Genomic DNA, 14,576 nt, shown 5'->3' on the forward strand with positions numbered 1-14,576 from the left:
AGTTTAAGGTAAATGTAATAGAGAATGTTGTAGAATAAAAAAAACAGTAGCTAATATTACCTCCATCCAGATCACGTAGCAACATATAGTACTTGGAAAACAGCTTTTTTTTTTTTTTAAGGTGGGTCAGACAGTGTATAAATTACCTTTGCTATCTATTCTTTACTATAGTGTTCTCGGCATAGTTGCAAGAATGCTGTAGCAAGAAGTCAATATTCTTTATTTTTTGGACTAAACCTGTCTATCCTTTTCTTACTGAAAATTTTGAAGTGTAGTTCTATACTTAACCTCTTAATATTGATTAAATTAAAATGGTACGAAAACAGTCAACTAAAGAGTGTTTCGTTGATCTTTGATAATGAATGTACTGAAATAGCAAACTGTATGTCAGGACAAAGTACTCAGAAACTAACCTTCATTAAAAGATACCTTGGACTGAATGTAACACCTAATACCTAAGGAATTGTTTTCTGAGACAGTCAATTGCACTGTACAGAAACATGAATATTTTTCCCTGGTGTCTCTTGCATTTTCATGTTGACCTTCATTATTGGGCCAGTCTGGCCATCCCGAGGAGATGGAATTTGCACTTTTCTTCTGAGGCAACAAATTTTTTTCTGTCTAATGATTAAGAGAGGAGCGATATGTGTGTGTATGAAAGTGTGCAGAGTACCCTATACATACATCAAAATCTCATAGGTAGAGCAAAGCTAACTTTTGTCCTTGTTGCTGTCCTCCCACGTGCTTAATGTATCGTCAGGTAATGAAGTATGCTTGTGTGCATTCATGAAAGAGCCTGCCTCCTTCCCACCATGCTCAGCTTACTATCTCTGTCTTTCAGGGACAAGGCCCCAGGCCAGCGAGAATGTGATTTCTCCATTGATGGGATCAACAGATGCATCAGAGACATTGAGCAGGCCTCCCTTGCAGCCGTCAGTCAGAGTCTGGCCACTAGGGATGACATCTCAGTTGAGGTAAGGGAGATAGCACAGGAACAGACAGAGTAATGCTGAGCAGCCTCACTTACCCTGCTGCTTCTCTTTCCATTTGAAGATTTGGAGCTGAGCGCTTGGCACAATCTACCAGTGAGGGGAGAAGTATCCTTAGTGGCATCTTTCCAGGCAAAATCACATGCTGGCCAAAGTGTATCACTTGTAGAAAGATACCAGAATCACCAGGCAAAAGTAGGGGTGAAAGTAGTTATTTTTAACCGTCACCCACGTATTACTCTGACTTCCTGTGCTGACATGACCGACTGATAGTTAGTGTTTCTCTGGTGCCTTGCCACGTACGTAGAAGTCGGGATGTTTCTGAAACTAATCTATTACTAGAAGTCCGGTGATGTAAATGTCTCTGTCATTTTTCCTAATGCCTATTTTGTCATTTTGTCAGTGAAATCCGCAGTTGATGTTTATATGTTCTCATTAAAAAAGCTCCATTCTGCCCCTGCCCCATGGTAATGTAGACCAATCCTGTCCTATTTCAGCCTTTACCTAATTGAGGAAGGGCCATCATGCCAGACTGCCTACAAAAAGCCAGCAACTCATGATCAGATTCTCAGCTTGGTATTTAGTGTCTTTTTGCACTGTTGCTTCCTGAAATTACATGTCTATTTGTGTATTCCAGTGGTTTCTTTGGGCTGTGACACTGCATACTAGAAACATCTCAGACTAAATGAAGCTATACAAAATAAGTTATTACAGGAAATATGTCATAGATATTATTTTCTATTTAAATAATGAAGTCATCTTGGACACCATGTCGAACTGAAATAAACGTTAGTGAAAATGGCAGTTATTTCTAAAGCAGTATAGGAGTGCAACGAAGTGCAAACATAGTGTTTATTTTCTCTTGCCTTTCATGAGAGTGAGCTAAATCCCAGCGGCTGGCAAGACATTAAGTGGCTCTGAACTAACAGCCAGTATTTATGTCTCGACAAGCCCAGTAATATGCTTTTCTTATGCTCCTGTCCCACAGACGGTATTCAGGAGGTCAGTCCACATCTCTGTCCCTCAGAGACGTCATATTTTTCCTTTGTCTTTCCTTATAGGGGAAATTCACCTGCTAGCTTCAAAGTCTACAGTAGAGCTTTTTGCTCTTGTGCTGTATTGTCTGCTTTGAAGAATGTTTCTTCATATTTAAATCGGAGCTCCTGCTGGTTTCTCTGATTGGTGCAGTGATACTAAATCTTTGGCAGGGCAAGAATAGTTTGGTGAGGGGCAGGGGCGTTGTCACATTGCAGTGAGAAAGGACACCTACTCCTGAGTTTGCTACAATCAGCTGGAGTAGGAGGGAGCCATCTTTCCCTCCTCTCTCCCCAGACTTGCCATATAAATCGAAAGAGGAGCAGGCCTATCTCAGGGTTCTTGTTGAAACAGGCTAAAGGAGAAGAAATGAGCAAGTACATAAAGAAAGCCAACAGCATGGATTTCTGCATCCTACTGTAGTGGGTCATTTGAACAACATTCCGAGTATCTTGGTTGGTCTGAGGGTGATTGTTACGGTATGGTACAACTTGATAAAAGAACAGCTGTGGTAGTAACTGACAATTTCTCTTTATATTAGGCTCTACAGGAGCAGCTGACATCGGTCGTCCAGGAAATTGGCCACCTCATTGATCCCATAGCTACTGCAGCTCGGGGAGAGGCAGCTCAGCTTGGGCACAAGGTACTGTCCTACCATTAAGAAAGTATTTGAAACCTCAGACAGCTGGACATTAGGGGAGACGATGATTTAGTAGTTTTTTCACTTCCTACAAAAGAGCAGAAGAAAGCATGTGGAAGGAGAAAAAGATCTGGTATTTCCAAATACTTGGAGCTGAGACCAAATAAACCTGTTTATGTTTTGGGCTATCAGAAAGATATTTTCACTGAGGTTTTTGGTGAAGGGCAGGTTCATGGAGAAAGGACAAATTAAGAAAGGGGAGGGAAAAGCAAAGATGGAAGGGCGGAGCGCAACATTATACGTCTCCCTACCTCTGGCTGTTGTAGCCAGCAGCTGTACGTATGTGTATACGTATGTGTAGGTTCTTCTGTCTCTTGCGCTGTGTTAAAGGTGACCGCAGGACCTGGGGCCCATCACACTCCAGGCTTGTTCGGCAGGTCACAGACTTACAGTTTGAATATGTATATATGGCAGAATTTGGCCCGTTGATGAAGTCTGGCAAAGGTTTGTCAGATCCTACCCTGATCTGAGGTCCTTGCATAAAGCATGCTACCCCATTTCTTGGCCAGCTCATGATGAAGCGAGGAGGGAAGTGTGGGATACACACAGAGGTTACCTCTGGCCTATGGAGGCCCATCTCCTGAAGCAGCTTCTGCAGTCTGAGGAGAGGGCGGTTTAGACTGTGGTTTCAAAGGAGGAGTGTGATGTGCCTGCTTTCCACCTTCTGAGCAAGGCGCTCTGTCTCCATCGATTGTAGAGGGAGCGTGAGCTTTATTAGGAAAGAATTAGTGATTTTGAACTACCCTGAGTTTCAGCCCCTGCTGCAAATTTTTAGGGATTGGGGGAAGAAAGGCTTATAACAATCTTGCATTCTATTGTAAGCGTTGTGTAAACATGTCCCTCTGTTACGTGGAGTGTAAGTATGGTAGAACTTGTGCTTATTAGATCTCTGTCCAAAAACGAAACGTTACAACACGTGACACGTGTACCGAAGTGTGCATTATTTACTGTGGTTATTACAAGACTTCAGTAGTTTTTCACATAGTAATTCCTCATCCTACAATATATTCTTGAGAGAAAAAAAAATACAAGTTTTCTGTGTCAGTGCATTTAATACTGGAAGGGAATCACTTTGTTAGTGTGAGAGTTCTTCCAGAGTTGTACCCAAGTAACTCCGTTTAGCTTTGGATAACAATCAAGTATTTCATAACATCTCAACTATTTGTGGTTTTGATTCTCGGTTTACCTAGCCCTTTGAGGCACACAACAAATCAGGATTGCTAAGATACAGGTAGTTAGGGAGTCACACTCCTCCTCCTGCTTTTTAGGTAAATGTTGACCAAAGTCAACAGCACTTTTCTTAAGCCTGTTTTTCCTTCTGAATGCAGAAGAAACCATTCCTGCCGTTTACTTTGACACAGTTTAAAAGACCTTACATTTGTGAAATCATTCCTACTATTGAGTTTTTTTCCTTTTTTTTTTTTTTTTGCTTTAATCCTCTGAGGAAGAAAGTAGAAAAAGAAGTCTGACTAAGTCTTAAAGTTTTATTGGCTCTTAGCTAGCCACGTAGTCATTTAGATGGAGTAAACCTTTCAATATCTTTTTCCTGCACATGAAGTACTGCTATATTTCTTTCCCATGCCAACCTTCGAAAGCTACTTATAGCCCCTGCAAACATACGCACACTTAAACTTCTCAGGCTTCAGGTGTACCAGATGGGGCCGCAGTGGGCTATTTGTGCATGTTCTGTGGAATGATTGGCCCAAAGCAGTACAGGGTTTTCGCATCCAGTAAAAACTGTAAAAGCAAAGTCTCATGGATTTCTGACAGGAACCAAGCGCTGTTGTGGTTTTGTAGAAGATGTGTTAGATCACAGGTAGACTGTAAAAATATTCATTCATATAAAAATATTCACTTATTTTCTTAGAATACGTGTATAGCCAAAAGCAGTAGTTTCCTCAGAACAAGTGTAAATCAGATCAGAAACTGAGGAAAACAGAGACCAACTCCAGAGATTTCTGAAGACTAAAATATAGCAACAGAAGCTGCTAGCAGAACTGTGTCTTTAGATATTCCAAACAGCATATTGAGCCCAAGTAATTTACTGAGGGAAGAATGCAGCAGTCTTTGTAGCGTGCCTATTCCTATTGGCCTACACCAACTACTGGGTTGCAGACTAGCACTTGACCACTAGTCTCCCTTTTAGCAGCAAGAAACACTGCAGGGTTGTCACAAGGAAGTGTTCCTGCATCAGGAGTGATGAACTGTGTCCAGAGGTAATGTTAGCACTTGTGCCCACTCTGGTGTCTTACACAGCAGAGAACTGTCCAGGTCTGCACTGGAATCTGATGAAGAGGGTTTGAGAGGTTAGGGAGCAAAGGTTGCGAATACAGGCAGTCCCCGAGGTGAACAGAGAGGTCCAAATTCAGTGTGGTCTCATTTGTTAGCTGTTATCCACAATGAAGGTTGAGAAATTCCTCCCTTGAATGGAGGCAACACTTGTCATGGATGCTTCTAAGTAGTGTGCAGCTCCTGTGACAGTTTTGAAAACTATTTCATCTGACCTCAAGGGACTCTGTGCATCTGAGGGAGGAGACACGTGGCTTTATCAAGGAATTTGAAGGTGAGGGGAGTCAGAATCACACAGGCACATAATACAAACTAAATGCTGTACAGCGCAGAAGCACTAGGTAGGACAGTGTTCTACTTGAGCTAACCCACGGCCCGATGGTAATCAGGGAATATGGTTCCTCTCAGTTACACCTGAGAAATGGGGTTAATGGCTTTCTGTGGCTGTTCTGGCTTCCCTAGGTAACGCAGCTGGCAAGTTACTTCGAACCCTTGGTTTTAGCCGCAGTTGGCGTGGCATCCAAAACACTAGATCATCAGCAACAGATGACCGTGTTGGACCAGAGCAAGACGCTAGCAGAATCTGCCTTACAGATGTTGTATGCTGCCAAAGAAGGGGGAGGAAACCCCAAGGTACGGTTGCCATGTGTAACTAAGGGATTATTGGAGATGGGCGAGGGGAGAAGACAGAAAAAACAGCACCTACCTACTGCATGGCTCAGGGATACGTTTGCAGTGAAAATGCCGTTGACGGCTCTCCTGACATCTCTCATTGGAGAGTGGAAACACTTATCGAAGACAGGATTCCAGTCTGGCTCACAGCATCCTCACAAGGGACACAAAGGCAGGGTCTGATGGCAAATATCTATGCAATACTACAGAAACCAACCGGTTAAAAGACAGGGCTCGTCTGCTACACGTCCCAATGGGTGGGGCCCCCTGGCCCTGATGCTTGTGGGGGACGCCCCGGCCACATCAAAGATAGGACAGCGCTTGCTTTCTGCTGCTGAGCTCCACGTGGAAGCGCGTACCATCCCACAAGCCACCCGAGAGCATGAGGAGGGTGCATGACCCAAACTCATGCCTTCTCCCTGCAGGCGGCCAGTTCTGCCCCCGATGGTGTGACAGACCACACCCCATGCCATTCAACAACTGCACGAACAGGCACACCCCCTGCCCTGCATACACGTATGTCATGGCCCCCTCCAGCAGTACCTTGCCCATAGGGGTGCTCCTGTTGTTTTACGGCACGATGCCCCCGCCTTTCTCTGAGGGACGTTGTCGCATGCTGCTTGTTTTCATGCCTTGCTGCATGTGCCTTATTCTGATGGGCACCGCCATGTGAGACTTTTTATACAGGCGGTGTTGCACAACGCTTATCTTCTGGTGTGCTTCGCATGCCTCTCATACATCCAGCATCACGTGACACTTCTCCCTCTGGCGTGCTCCGTGAGCCCTTATGGAGAGTCATGGGTGCACGATGCTTCTTCCTCTGGCGCGCGCTGCACGCCTTTATAGAGAGCTGCCATCTTGAGACATTTTTCTTCTGGCACGCTTCATGCACCTTTACAAATAGCCCCAGCCGTGAGGCGCTTTTCCTCTGGTGCACACTGCGTGCCCTTATAGAGAGCTGTCATCACGTGACAATTTTTCCTCTGGTGCGTGCCCTTATATACAGCCCTCACCTTGTGACACTTTTTCCTCTGGTGCACACTGCGTGCCCTTATATAGAGCCGTCATTTATATAGAGCTCTCTATAAGAGAGCCGTTGTTTTGCGACGCTTTTTTCTCTGGCACACTCCGCACGCCCTTACGTAGAGCCGTTGTTGCATGGCACTTTTGCTCTGGTGCTCTGCGCGCCTTTATAGAGTCGCAGGTGGGCAATATTTTTCCTCTGGCACGCTCTGCACGCCTTTATGGAGAGCCGTTCTCTCATGATGCTTCTTCCTCTGGCACGCTCTGCGCACCGTTATAGAGGGCCACGGGCATGCAACACTTCTTCCTCTGGTGTGCGCCGCACACCTTTATAAAGAGCTGCTGTTTCACGACATTCTTCCTCTGGTGCGCTCTGTGCGCCCTTATATATAACCACCATCTTGCAATGCTTTTTTTTTTTTCTGGCGCACGCTGCACACCTATACATAGAGCCTCCACCACGAGAGGCTTTTCCTCTGGTGCGCTCCGCGAGCCTTAGAGAGCCACCATCTCGCGACATTTTTCCTCTGGCACACTTCCCACACCTTTCTCTGAGGGGCACTCATGCACCCTGCTTGTTTTCATGCCTTTTTTCATGTGTTGTTTAGTTTTTTTAATTGTATTTGTTCTAGGTTTGGGGTGGGTTTTTTTCTTCTTTTTCTTTTACAAGTTTTTCATGAATATCCAAGCAGCAAGCAGGTTTTTTGCAGTAGGTTTTTGACTGAAGATAGAGGATTTTTGGTGTTTGGTGTTTGTTTTTATTTACTGTTTTAGAAAAACCATTCTTGTGAAATACTTCCTTAGGAGTGTTTTCTGTTACAGTCTTTTTTTAGTGATATTATATGATTGTGATATTTTTTTTTTCTTCCTTTACAGGACAAGTGTTTTCTCTTGTTGTTCATATGTCTACATGTGTCTTTTTTGAGCATTTTGTTTTGGTACAGTAGACTGTTTCACTGTCTGGTGCTATTTTTGCCTTCCTTTATCTTTGTTGCTTCTGTTACGTACGAGTCGTTTTCATCATTTTTTTCTAGAAAAGGTCCTGTTGCTTTCCTAAGCAACTCCTGTTCAATATTGTGTTTTCTTGTCGAAACAAGATTTGTTCTGTCGACGTTGCCGTTAGATTTAGCTTCTCATTTTTGACCTGAAAGGGGATTTTCAGAGCTGTTACGGGATCGTCTTCATTAATTACGCTTTTGATTCGCACGTTGATTTATGCATAGAATGCTTTCTGATGATCACTGTTTCCTCATTTTCTCTTTTCCAGGCATCCCATACTCACGATGCAATCACCGAGGCCGCTCAACTGATGAAAGAGGCTGTGGATGATATCATGGTTACCTTAAATGAAGCTGCGAGTGAAGTAGGCATGGTTGGAGGTATGGTAGACTCGATAGCAGAGGCAATGAGCAAGGTGAGCATAGAAATCCAGACCCCCTTTTCATTTTGCACTTGCAAGGCGATCCACATTGCAAGGGATTGGAAGAGCTGCTTGTTGATTCACTTCAGCAATGGTTGGTAACCGCCACGCTATGACAGGAAACATAAAGGTTCTTTGATTTTGCAAAGCGAACTCATGTAGGCGGCGGTGCTCGCATTAACAACCTGCATGGTACCTGTCGGTAGAATTACTACAAAATATTTTTATTCAGTAATATGCTGCTATTTAACTGCCATCTTAGATCAACTGGCCTTTTATTTTTGCTTCCTTTTCCTACTTATTTGTTATGTTAGTCTCCTAAATGATCAGCAGGCCAACCTTGAAGCCAACTTCAGAGAACATGTCAAAGCCCAAAGTGCTCTGCTACGCTTTGTGAAGCATTCTACTGAAAATGTATAGTTGCAAAATGTAAATTAGTTCAATCCAAATACTTGGTTTTCCCTATCTCAAGTTAAAGGTGTGCAGGATTGAAGCCTTTACCACGTAAAGGAATCTTAGTTATCTTCTTGCAGGAACATTTTGTTTCGAAACCGTTGCATGTTCCTTTCTACATTAGCCGAGAACTCCAGGTGGTTTGATCTTGCGTGAGAAGTTGACCTTGCACTCGAAAACTCTGCACTGTAAATTCTCTGAGTGTTCCATGCTCATAACATGGGCTAAAGTCTTTTCTGAGCTTCTCCGTACATCCTGGTGCAATGTCTTCACTTGCATATGTTGAGAGAGAGGAGATTATAAACATGAATGTATAATACGATTTCATTATTACTTGTAAAGTGTGCTATTGGTTATGAACTTATTATTTCTGCCGTATTTTTCCCTCTTTCTTGCAGCTGGATGAAGGTACGCCTCCAGATCCCAAGGGAACATTTGTTGATTATCAGACCACTGTGGTGAAATATTCTAAAGCCATTGCTGTAACAGCACAGGAAATGGTAAGATATTTGGTTAGAACTAAGTACAAACTCTTCTGCATACATAAGGAATGTGGAATGATTTGCACAGTGTCGTGAAACTCTTTATAATGCTAATTTCCAATAACCTTATCTCTTTAGGGGTAATGGAGCAAATGAAGTGATAATTTAGTCAATTTAACTCTTGATCTTAGTGGCCTGATCATAGGGGTGGCCCTCTACAGGAAGAGTGCTGGATTGTGTTGTGGTCCTTCTGCACGAAATCTTTTTATTTGGCTCATGTTCTATGAGAAATAAAAGGAAAACATTTCACCTACACACTTTTTCATTGGCCTGTTTAATTGTCATTGAAATACCACCTTACTTTTATTGATGACTTCAGGTTACCCTTTCACAATTATTGTTTCATTTAGCTTGTGAAATAACATCAATATTTTTAGACCCCTGTAATACTTATGAATGAATGCAGATCAACGTCTCAAATTGTTCTCTTCTTGCATTTCTGTGATTCACCTGGGTTTAACAAAAGAAAAAAGGACTTGTTGAATCGAGATTTTCTTAACTCATGTTTCACAGTAATGCTGACCATAACACGTTTGCCTTTTGAAGAGTGCTTCCATTGCTTGTTTTTTTTAAGAGAGGCAAGGGGATTATTTACATATGCTACAGACAGGATTTTTTACAAAATCGATTGCTGTTGCAGTCAAGACAGGTTGATGATTCTGCTATCTATGACATTGCAGCTTATTGGCAAACAGTATAAATTTGTCTAAAACTAGTTTTGCCCCAAGGATGGAATTCCATGGCTTTTACTATCATAAATTGGAGACAGAAGAAATATTTCTGTTAAAAGGTAGGCTTTTTCTAAAGAGAGATTCAGTTATTTATACTGACGTTCTACTGAGGCATTCTGCGTAGTCCTACCTATTTCTTCTTGGTCCTCTTCCCGTGTCTCAGATGTGTTTTGCATTGGTCCTCAGATTTTTTCCCATTTTCATGCTCCCATGCCGCGCCAACTGAGACTGATGTAGGCTAGCTCACCTTTGACTAAATAAGGTGGCTGCGACACACAAAACCTGTTTCCCCACCCGGTCTGAGTAACTGTGTACCTGGCCCATCGCCCCGCTGTGTCAAAGAGTGAATTACCAGCTCTAACTGCTGCTCTTTGATTACTCCGTATGTTCTGCGAGTGCCTGGTTACCATGACTCTAATAAAGCATGTTTGCTTGAGTTTCCTCATGGAATTCTTGCTGGAGGACAGGTCCCTTACGTGGCAAGCAGTTTACCCCATTTCATCAATGTGGCCAAACAAATGAGCGTGCTTCTAAGCTGGAGTGTATTAACAAATTATTCTCATGCCTGTCATTTTTCTTTTTCTCTTGCTTGTGTTCTTTTTTCAGATGACTAAGTCGGTTACTAACCCAGAAGAGTTGGGAGGACTTGCATCACAAATGACCAATGACTATGGGCATTTGGCTCTCCAGGGCCGAATGGCTGCAGCTACAGCAGAACCAGAGGAGGTCTGCAGTTTTTAGACCTCTTTATTCTCTCTACACGGTGGCGTCAACACGGGTATTCTTTTACTGTAGAGAGTACAATAAATACAGAGCGAAGTGACAAGGGGTATTCACCTCGCTCAGTTGCAGCAACAGGCTTGCAGCCATTGCCAAATGCGATACATCCCTTGTATGATCAGACAGATAATAGGTTTTGAGCCATTGGGTAATGTGTTCTCTTTCAAATGTCTGCGATGATTCTAAAATGAATGCAGTTGATGCGTTTCCACTGTCTTTGCTTCGTTAGCTGCTTTTGTACACAAGGACTGTCTATACTATGTGTGCTCTGTCTGATAGGCAAACAGATGCACTACCTCTGGCCCACTGACGCTTGAAACATGGGACAGGACAGCACATCTGTTCCCAGAAGAATTTCATTTGGTCTACTGTCGCTTGATTGAAACAGTGACGTGATCCGAGTCAACATTATAGGCATGCTTTGGCTATACAGATCTGTCTCTTTTACAATCTACTACTATTTTCGCTAAAAACAGACTTTTAAGATGCAAACTATATGCAGCCAGACAAAAACTCTACCAAGTTTGTTTTCACTGGATGGAATGGAACTGATGAGCATAGTGAAATTGTGCGTCTTTTCAAAATGCTGTGAAATCTTAGAATATCAACAGTTATTTGCATGTATGTGTTTTAAGTAGTTTCCTTCTAACGGTTTGTGGAGAGATATCTATTTTGGTCTTTCATATGGACCTTTCCCTCCTCCAAATATTAGTCTCTATTCAGTGTGCCTTCACAGGTTGAGGCAGAGCTGCACATAGTACTACGGAGTACGAATTTACTGATAACACACCTGAGTTTTAGCACTGCTCATGTGCATGGGTGTATAATGATAGGAATTAGGATTTACTACAAAATGTTCTCAGTGAACATTCAGAACTTCAAATTGGCTTCGCTTCTGTTTCTCTTCAGCCCTCCTGTTGCTCTCGATACATGTGAATTGTCTACGGAACAAGTTTTCTCCTAGGAGTGCTATGAGTTGGCAGATTTTTTAACAACACTTAGGGACTATGCAAAAGATGTAACATTTTACTTCATAAGCGTGGCTTTTTATGCTACAAGCCTTGTTATAAGAATTACCCAATCAAAGAACAGAAACCTTGTGTCAAAACCTTGGTCCAGCTTCAGAAAGAAACAGCTTGCGATAATAGTCGGCAATTCTGTAGATCGGGACAGAACCTCCTCAATTACTTGGGACTCTCGCTTACAGACAACTTGCAAATACAAAGAAAACTCTTAATTATTTACTCTACAGCTTTCCTTTGATCTCATATGTTTTGATGAATTACAAACATATATATGCTTTTTTATCTTGCCTGTAAGCGATTTCAAGTATAACTTCTTGTCCTGAAAGTGAGATGCAGGCAACCAGTAGGAGCTGGTTTGCTGACGGGACATCTTTTGTACCTCAGAGTCGGAATACGATGCAGGAGAAGCGGGTTCCCCATGCGGTCTTACACACCTTACGCTAACAGAGGAATATGGATTATTCGCCTCAGTTGCATTAACCTGTTACAGCAGTTGCTGCAAATTCTCTGAGCACAATTACAGAAATCCTTTCACCTCTCTCTTCTTCTCATTGCGTGCCTCTGGTTACGGAGCATAGACAAACTTTGTCGAGATGGGGTAAGAGGGTATCTCACCATCACCAGATGTATCAGATTATCTAGATAAAAGACCTTCAAAGAGTTTTTGACTTTGTAATTACGTTCCATCACTGATAGACTACTTGAGTGTTTCATGCTCGGTAGCTACGTGAAAAGCAACGGCTTGCATTTGGCTTGATATTGTTAAGTTGAATTACCATTTCTGCATGTTACTTTCTGCCTGAATTTGAAATAATTCCATTTGTGATACTAATGGCTGTGATTCCTGCTTACTTATTAATCCCGATACACACCTATATGCCTAAGTACCTGCAGGTACTAAAACTATCACGTGTTTCTAATCAGGGACCGCACAGCTTATGCCATAGGATTATTAATAAATCAGAAGCGGTGAGGGCAGGATTTTCCACATCTCAGTGTTCCGCATGTATGTGGTCAGTTCTGGAGAGTTGAGACTCTGTGCGAGATTCAAAAACAAACAAACTGAGTCATACACTTTTTGACCAGGTTTCAGCAGTGTAGAGTAAATGTGTACTTTTTACCTATGGTACATACCTTGAATACAGCTCACACTGAGGGTACAGTTCTAGGAGATGAAGTAGTGTTATTTGAATGTGGTAAAGTTGTGTGTGCTTGAATTACATACACTGGACTTGGGTACACACCTTATGCCTTCTCTTTCCCAGGGTCCAGTTCACTAGTGCTCCTGTTTCATCAGTAAGCCTTCTATAGGGTCGTGCTACATGAGTAGATGGTATTACATCTGTCCTTTTGTTCTGATTTCTGCAGAGAGTATAGCGATGGGCAGAGTATTGGTAATAAGGGTTCACCAGAGTGACCATGTTTCCATTTGTGTTGACACAATGTACCAGCATGACATTTATTTATTCACTTTGCTCTTGCTTCCTTTTTCCCTGTACCTCCTTTACCATCTAGATAGGGTTCCAGATCAGGACTCGGGTGCAAGAACTTGGCCATGGCTGTATCTTTCTTGTGCAAAAAGCTGGAGCTCTCCAGATTTGCCCTACAGACAGCTACACCAAAAGGGAGTTGATAGAATGTGCTCGTGCTGTCACAGAAAAGGTAAGACATCCCTCTGTGTTGCCCCACGGTGTTTGTCTACCAAGCTTCCCCAGGGAGTAAACGAGTGAAATAGTTTGGGTTCAGGAAATTATTTTTTTTTTAACTTCCCATGATAGTACAATTTTGGCTGAATTACACTAAGTTCTTATTTTTCTTTCAAGTGTTCGGTGCAGTTCATGTGCTAGATTAGCCCATGATTAGCTCTTCCTTATGTCTTATAATAAAACTTCAGCCTCATGCTGGAAGAAGACTGGTGCAAAACTAATCCCTAAGCCATGAGATGGCACTTGTGCCTTATGAGGCACTCCCTTGGAAATACTAAGTCCACGTGGATATACTAAGGCCACAGTTACCAAGATGAGGTTGGTCGATGACACGTGATTTCATGTAGCGACATCCTCCTCTTTTAAGACTGGGCCAAGCTAACGCTCTTAGAACTACATCTTCAAACTGTCTGGGGTTTCTTGGTCTTTGGAAACATCCACTTCAAACAGATGGCCTGGGTAGCTCAGCTTTGCTCAACCTTTTTGACAGCCTTTCTCTCCTTTTGTTGGACACAAACATTGAGAGTCAAATGTCAGTTACTTTTAGATTTCACCAAACGTCGCTTGTTCAGCTTGTGTTAGTGTGCTCTCACCTGTACAAATTTTCCACCGTGTTGTGCCCCAGGAGTATCAGCAATTCCAAATTTAGGCAGGGGTAGGCAGTATTTTGTAAGAATCATAGAATAGTTTGGGTTGGAAGGGACCTCTAAAGGTCATCTAGTCCAACCCCCCTGCCGTGGGCAGGGACATCTTCAACTAGGTCAGGTTGCTCAGAGCCCCGTCCAACCTGATCTGGAATGTTTCCAGGGATGGGGCATCCACCACCTCTCTGGTGGTGCCGTTGGGTTGGTCACATTCACACAGGTTGGCAACTTGTGCCAGTGTCTCACCACCCTCAGCGCAAAAAATTTCTTCCTTATATCTAGTCTAAATCTACCCCCCTTTAGTTTAAAGCCATTCCCCCTTGTCCTGTCGCAACAGGCCCTCCTAAAAAGTTTGCCGCCATCTTTTTTATCAGCCCCCTTTAAGTACTGATAGGCTGCCATAAGGTCTCCCCAAAGCCTTCTCTTCTCTAGGCCAAACAAACCCCACTCTCTCAGCCTTTCTTCACAGGAGAAGTGTTCCACCCCCCTGATCATTTTCATGACCCTCTTCCGGACCCCCTCCAACAGGTCCGTGTCTTTCTTGTGCTGAGGGCTCCAGAGCTGGAC

The 14,576-nt window shown here is 43.0% G+C and overlaps 1 protein-coding gene across 1 annotated transcript in view; it reads left to right on the top strand.

Annotated features, from left to right (window-relative positions):
- The window catches only part of TLN2 (talin 2), a 175,042-nt gene that overhangs the window by 117,423 nt on the left and 43,043 nt on the right, over positions 1 to 14,576 (top strand). The window contains exons 39-45 of the mRNA XM_009330049.1: positions 842 to 974; positions 2,566 to 2,667; positions 5,476 to 5,646; positions 7,976 to 8,122; positions 8,980 to 9,081; positions 10,461 to 10,580; positions 13,175 to 13,321. Of these exons, the coding sequence (XP_009328324.1) occupies positions 842 to 974; positions 2,566 to 2,667; positions 5,476 to 5,646; positions 7,976 to 8,122; positions 8,980 to 9,081; positions 10,461 to 10,580; positions 13,175 to 13,321 (922 nt within the window). The remainder of the gene's footprint in view (positions 1 to 841; positions 975 to 2,565; positions 2,668 to 5,475; positions 5,647 to 7,975; positions 8,123 to 8,979; positions 9,082 to 10,460; positions 10,581 to 13,174; positions 13,322 to 14,576) is intronic.

This window comes from Pygoscelis adeliae, unplaced genomic scaffold (genome assembly GCF_000699105.1).
Source record: "Pygoscelis adeliae isolate BGI_AS28 unplaced genomic scaffold, ASM69910v1 Scaffold298, whole genome shotgun sequence".
Classification (NCBI taxonomy): Eukaryota; Metazoa; Chordata; class Aves; order Sphenisciformes; family Spheniscidae; genus Pygoscelis; species Pygoscelis adeliae.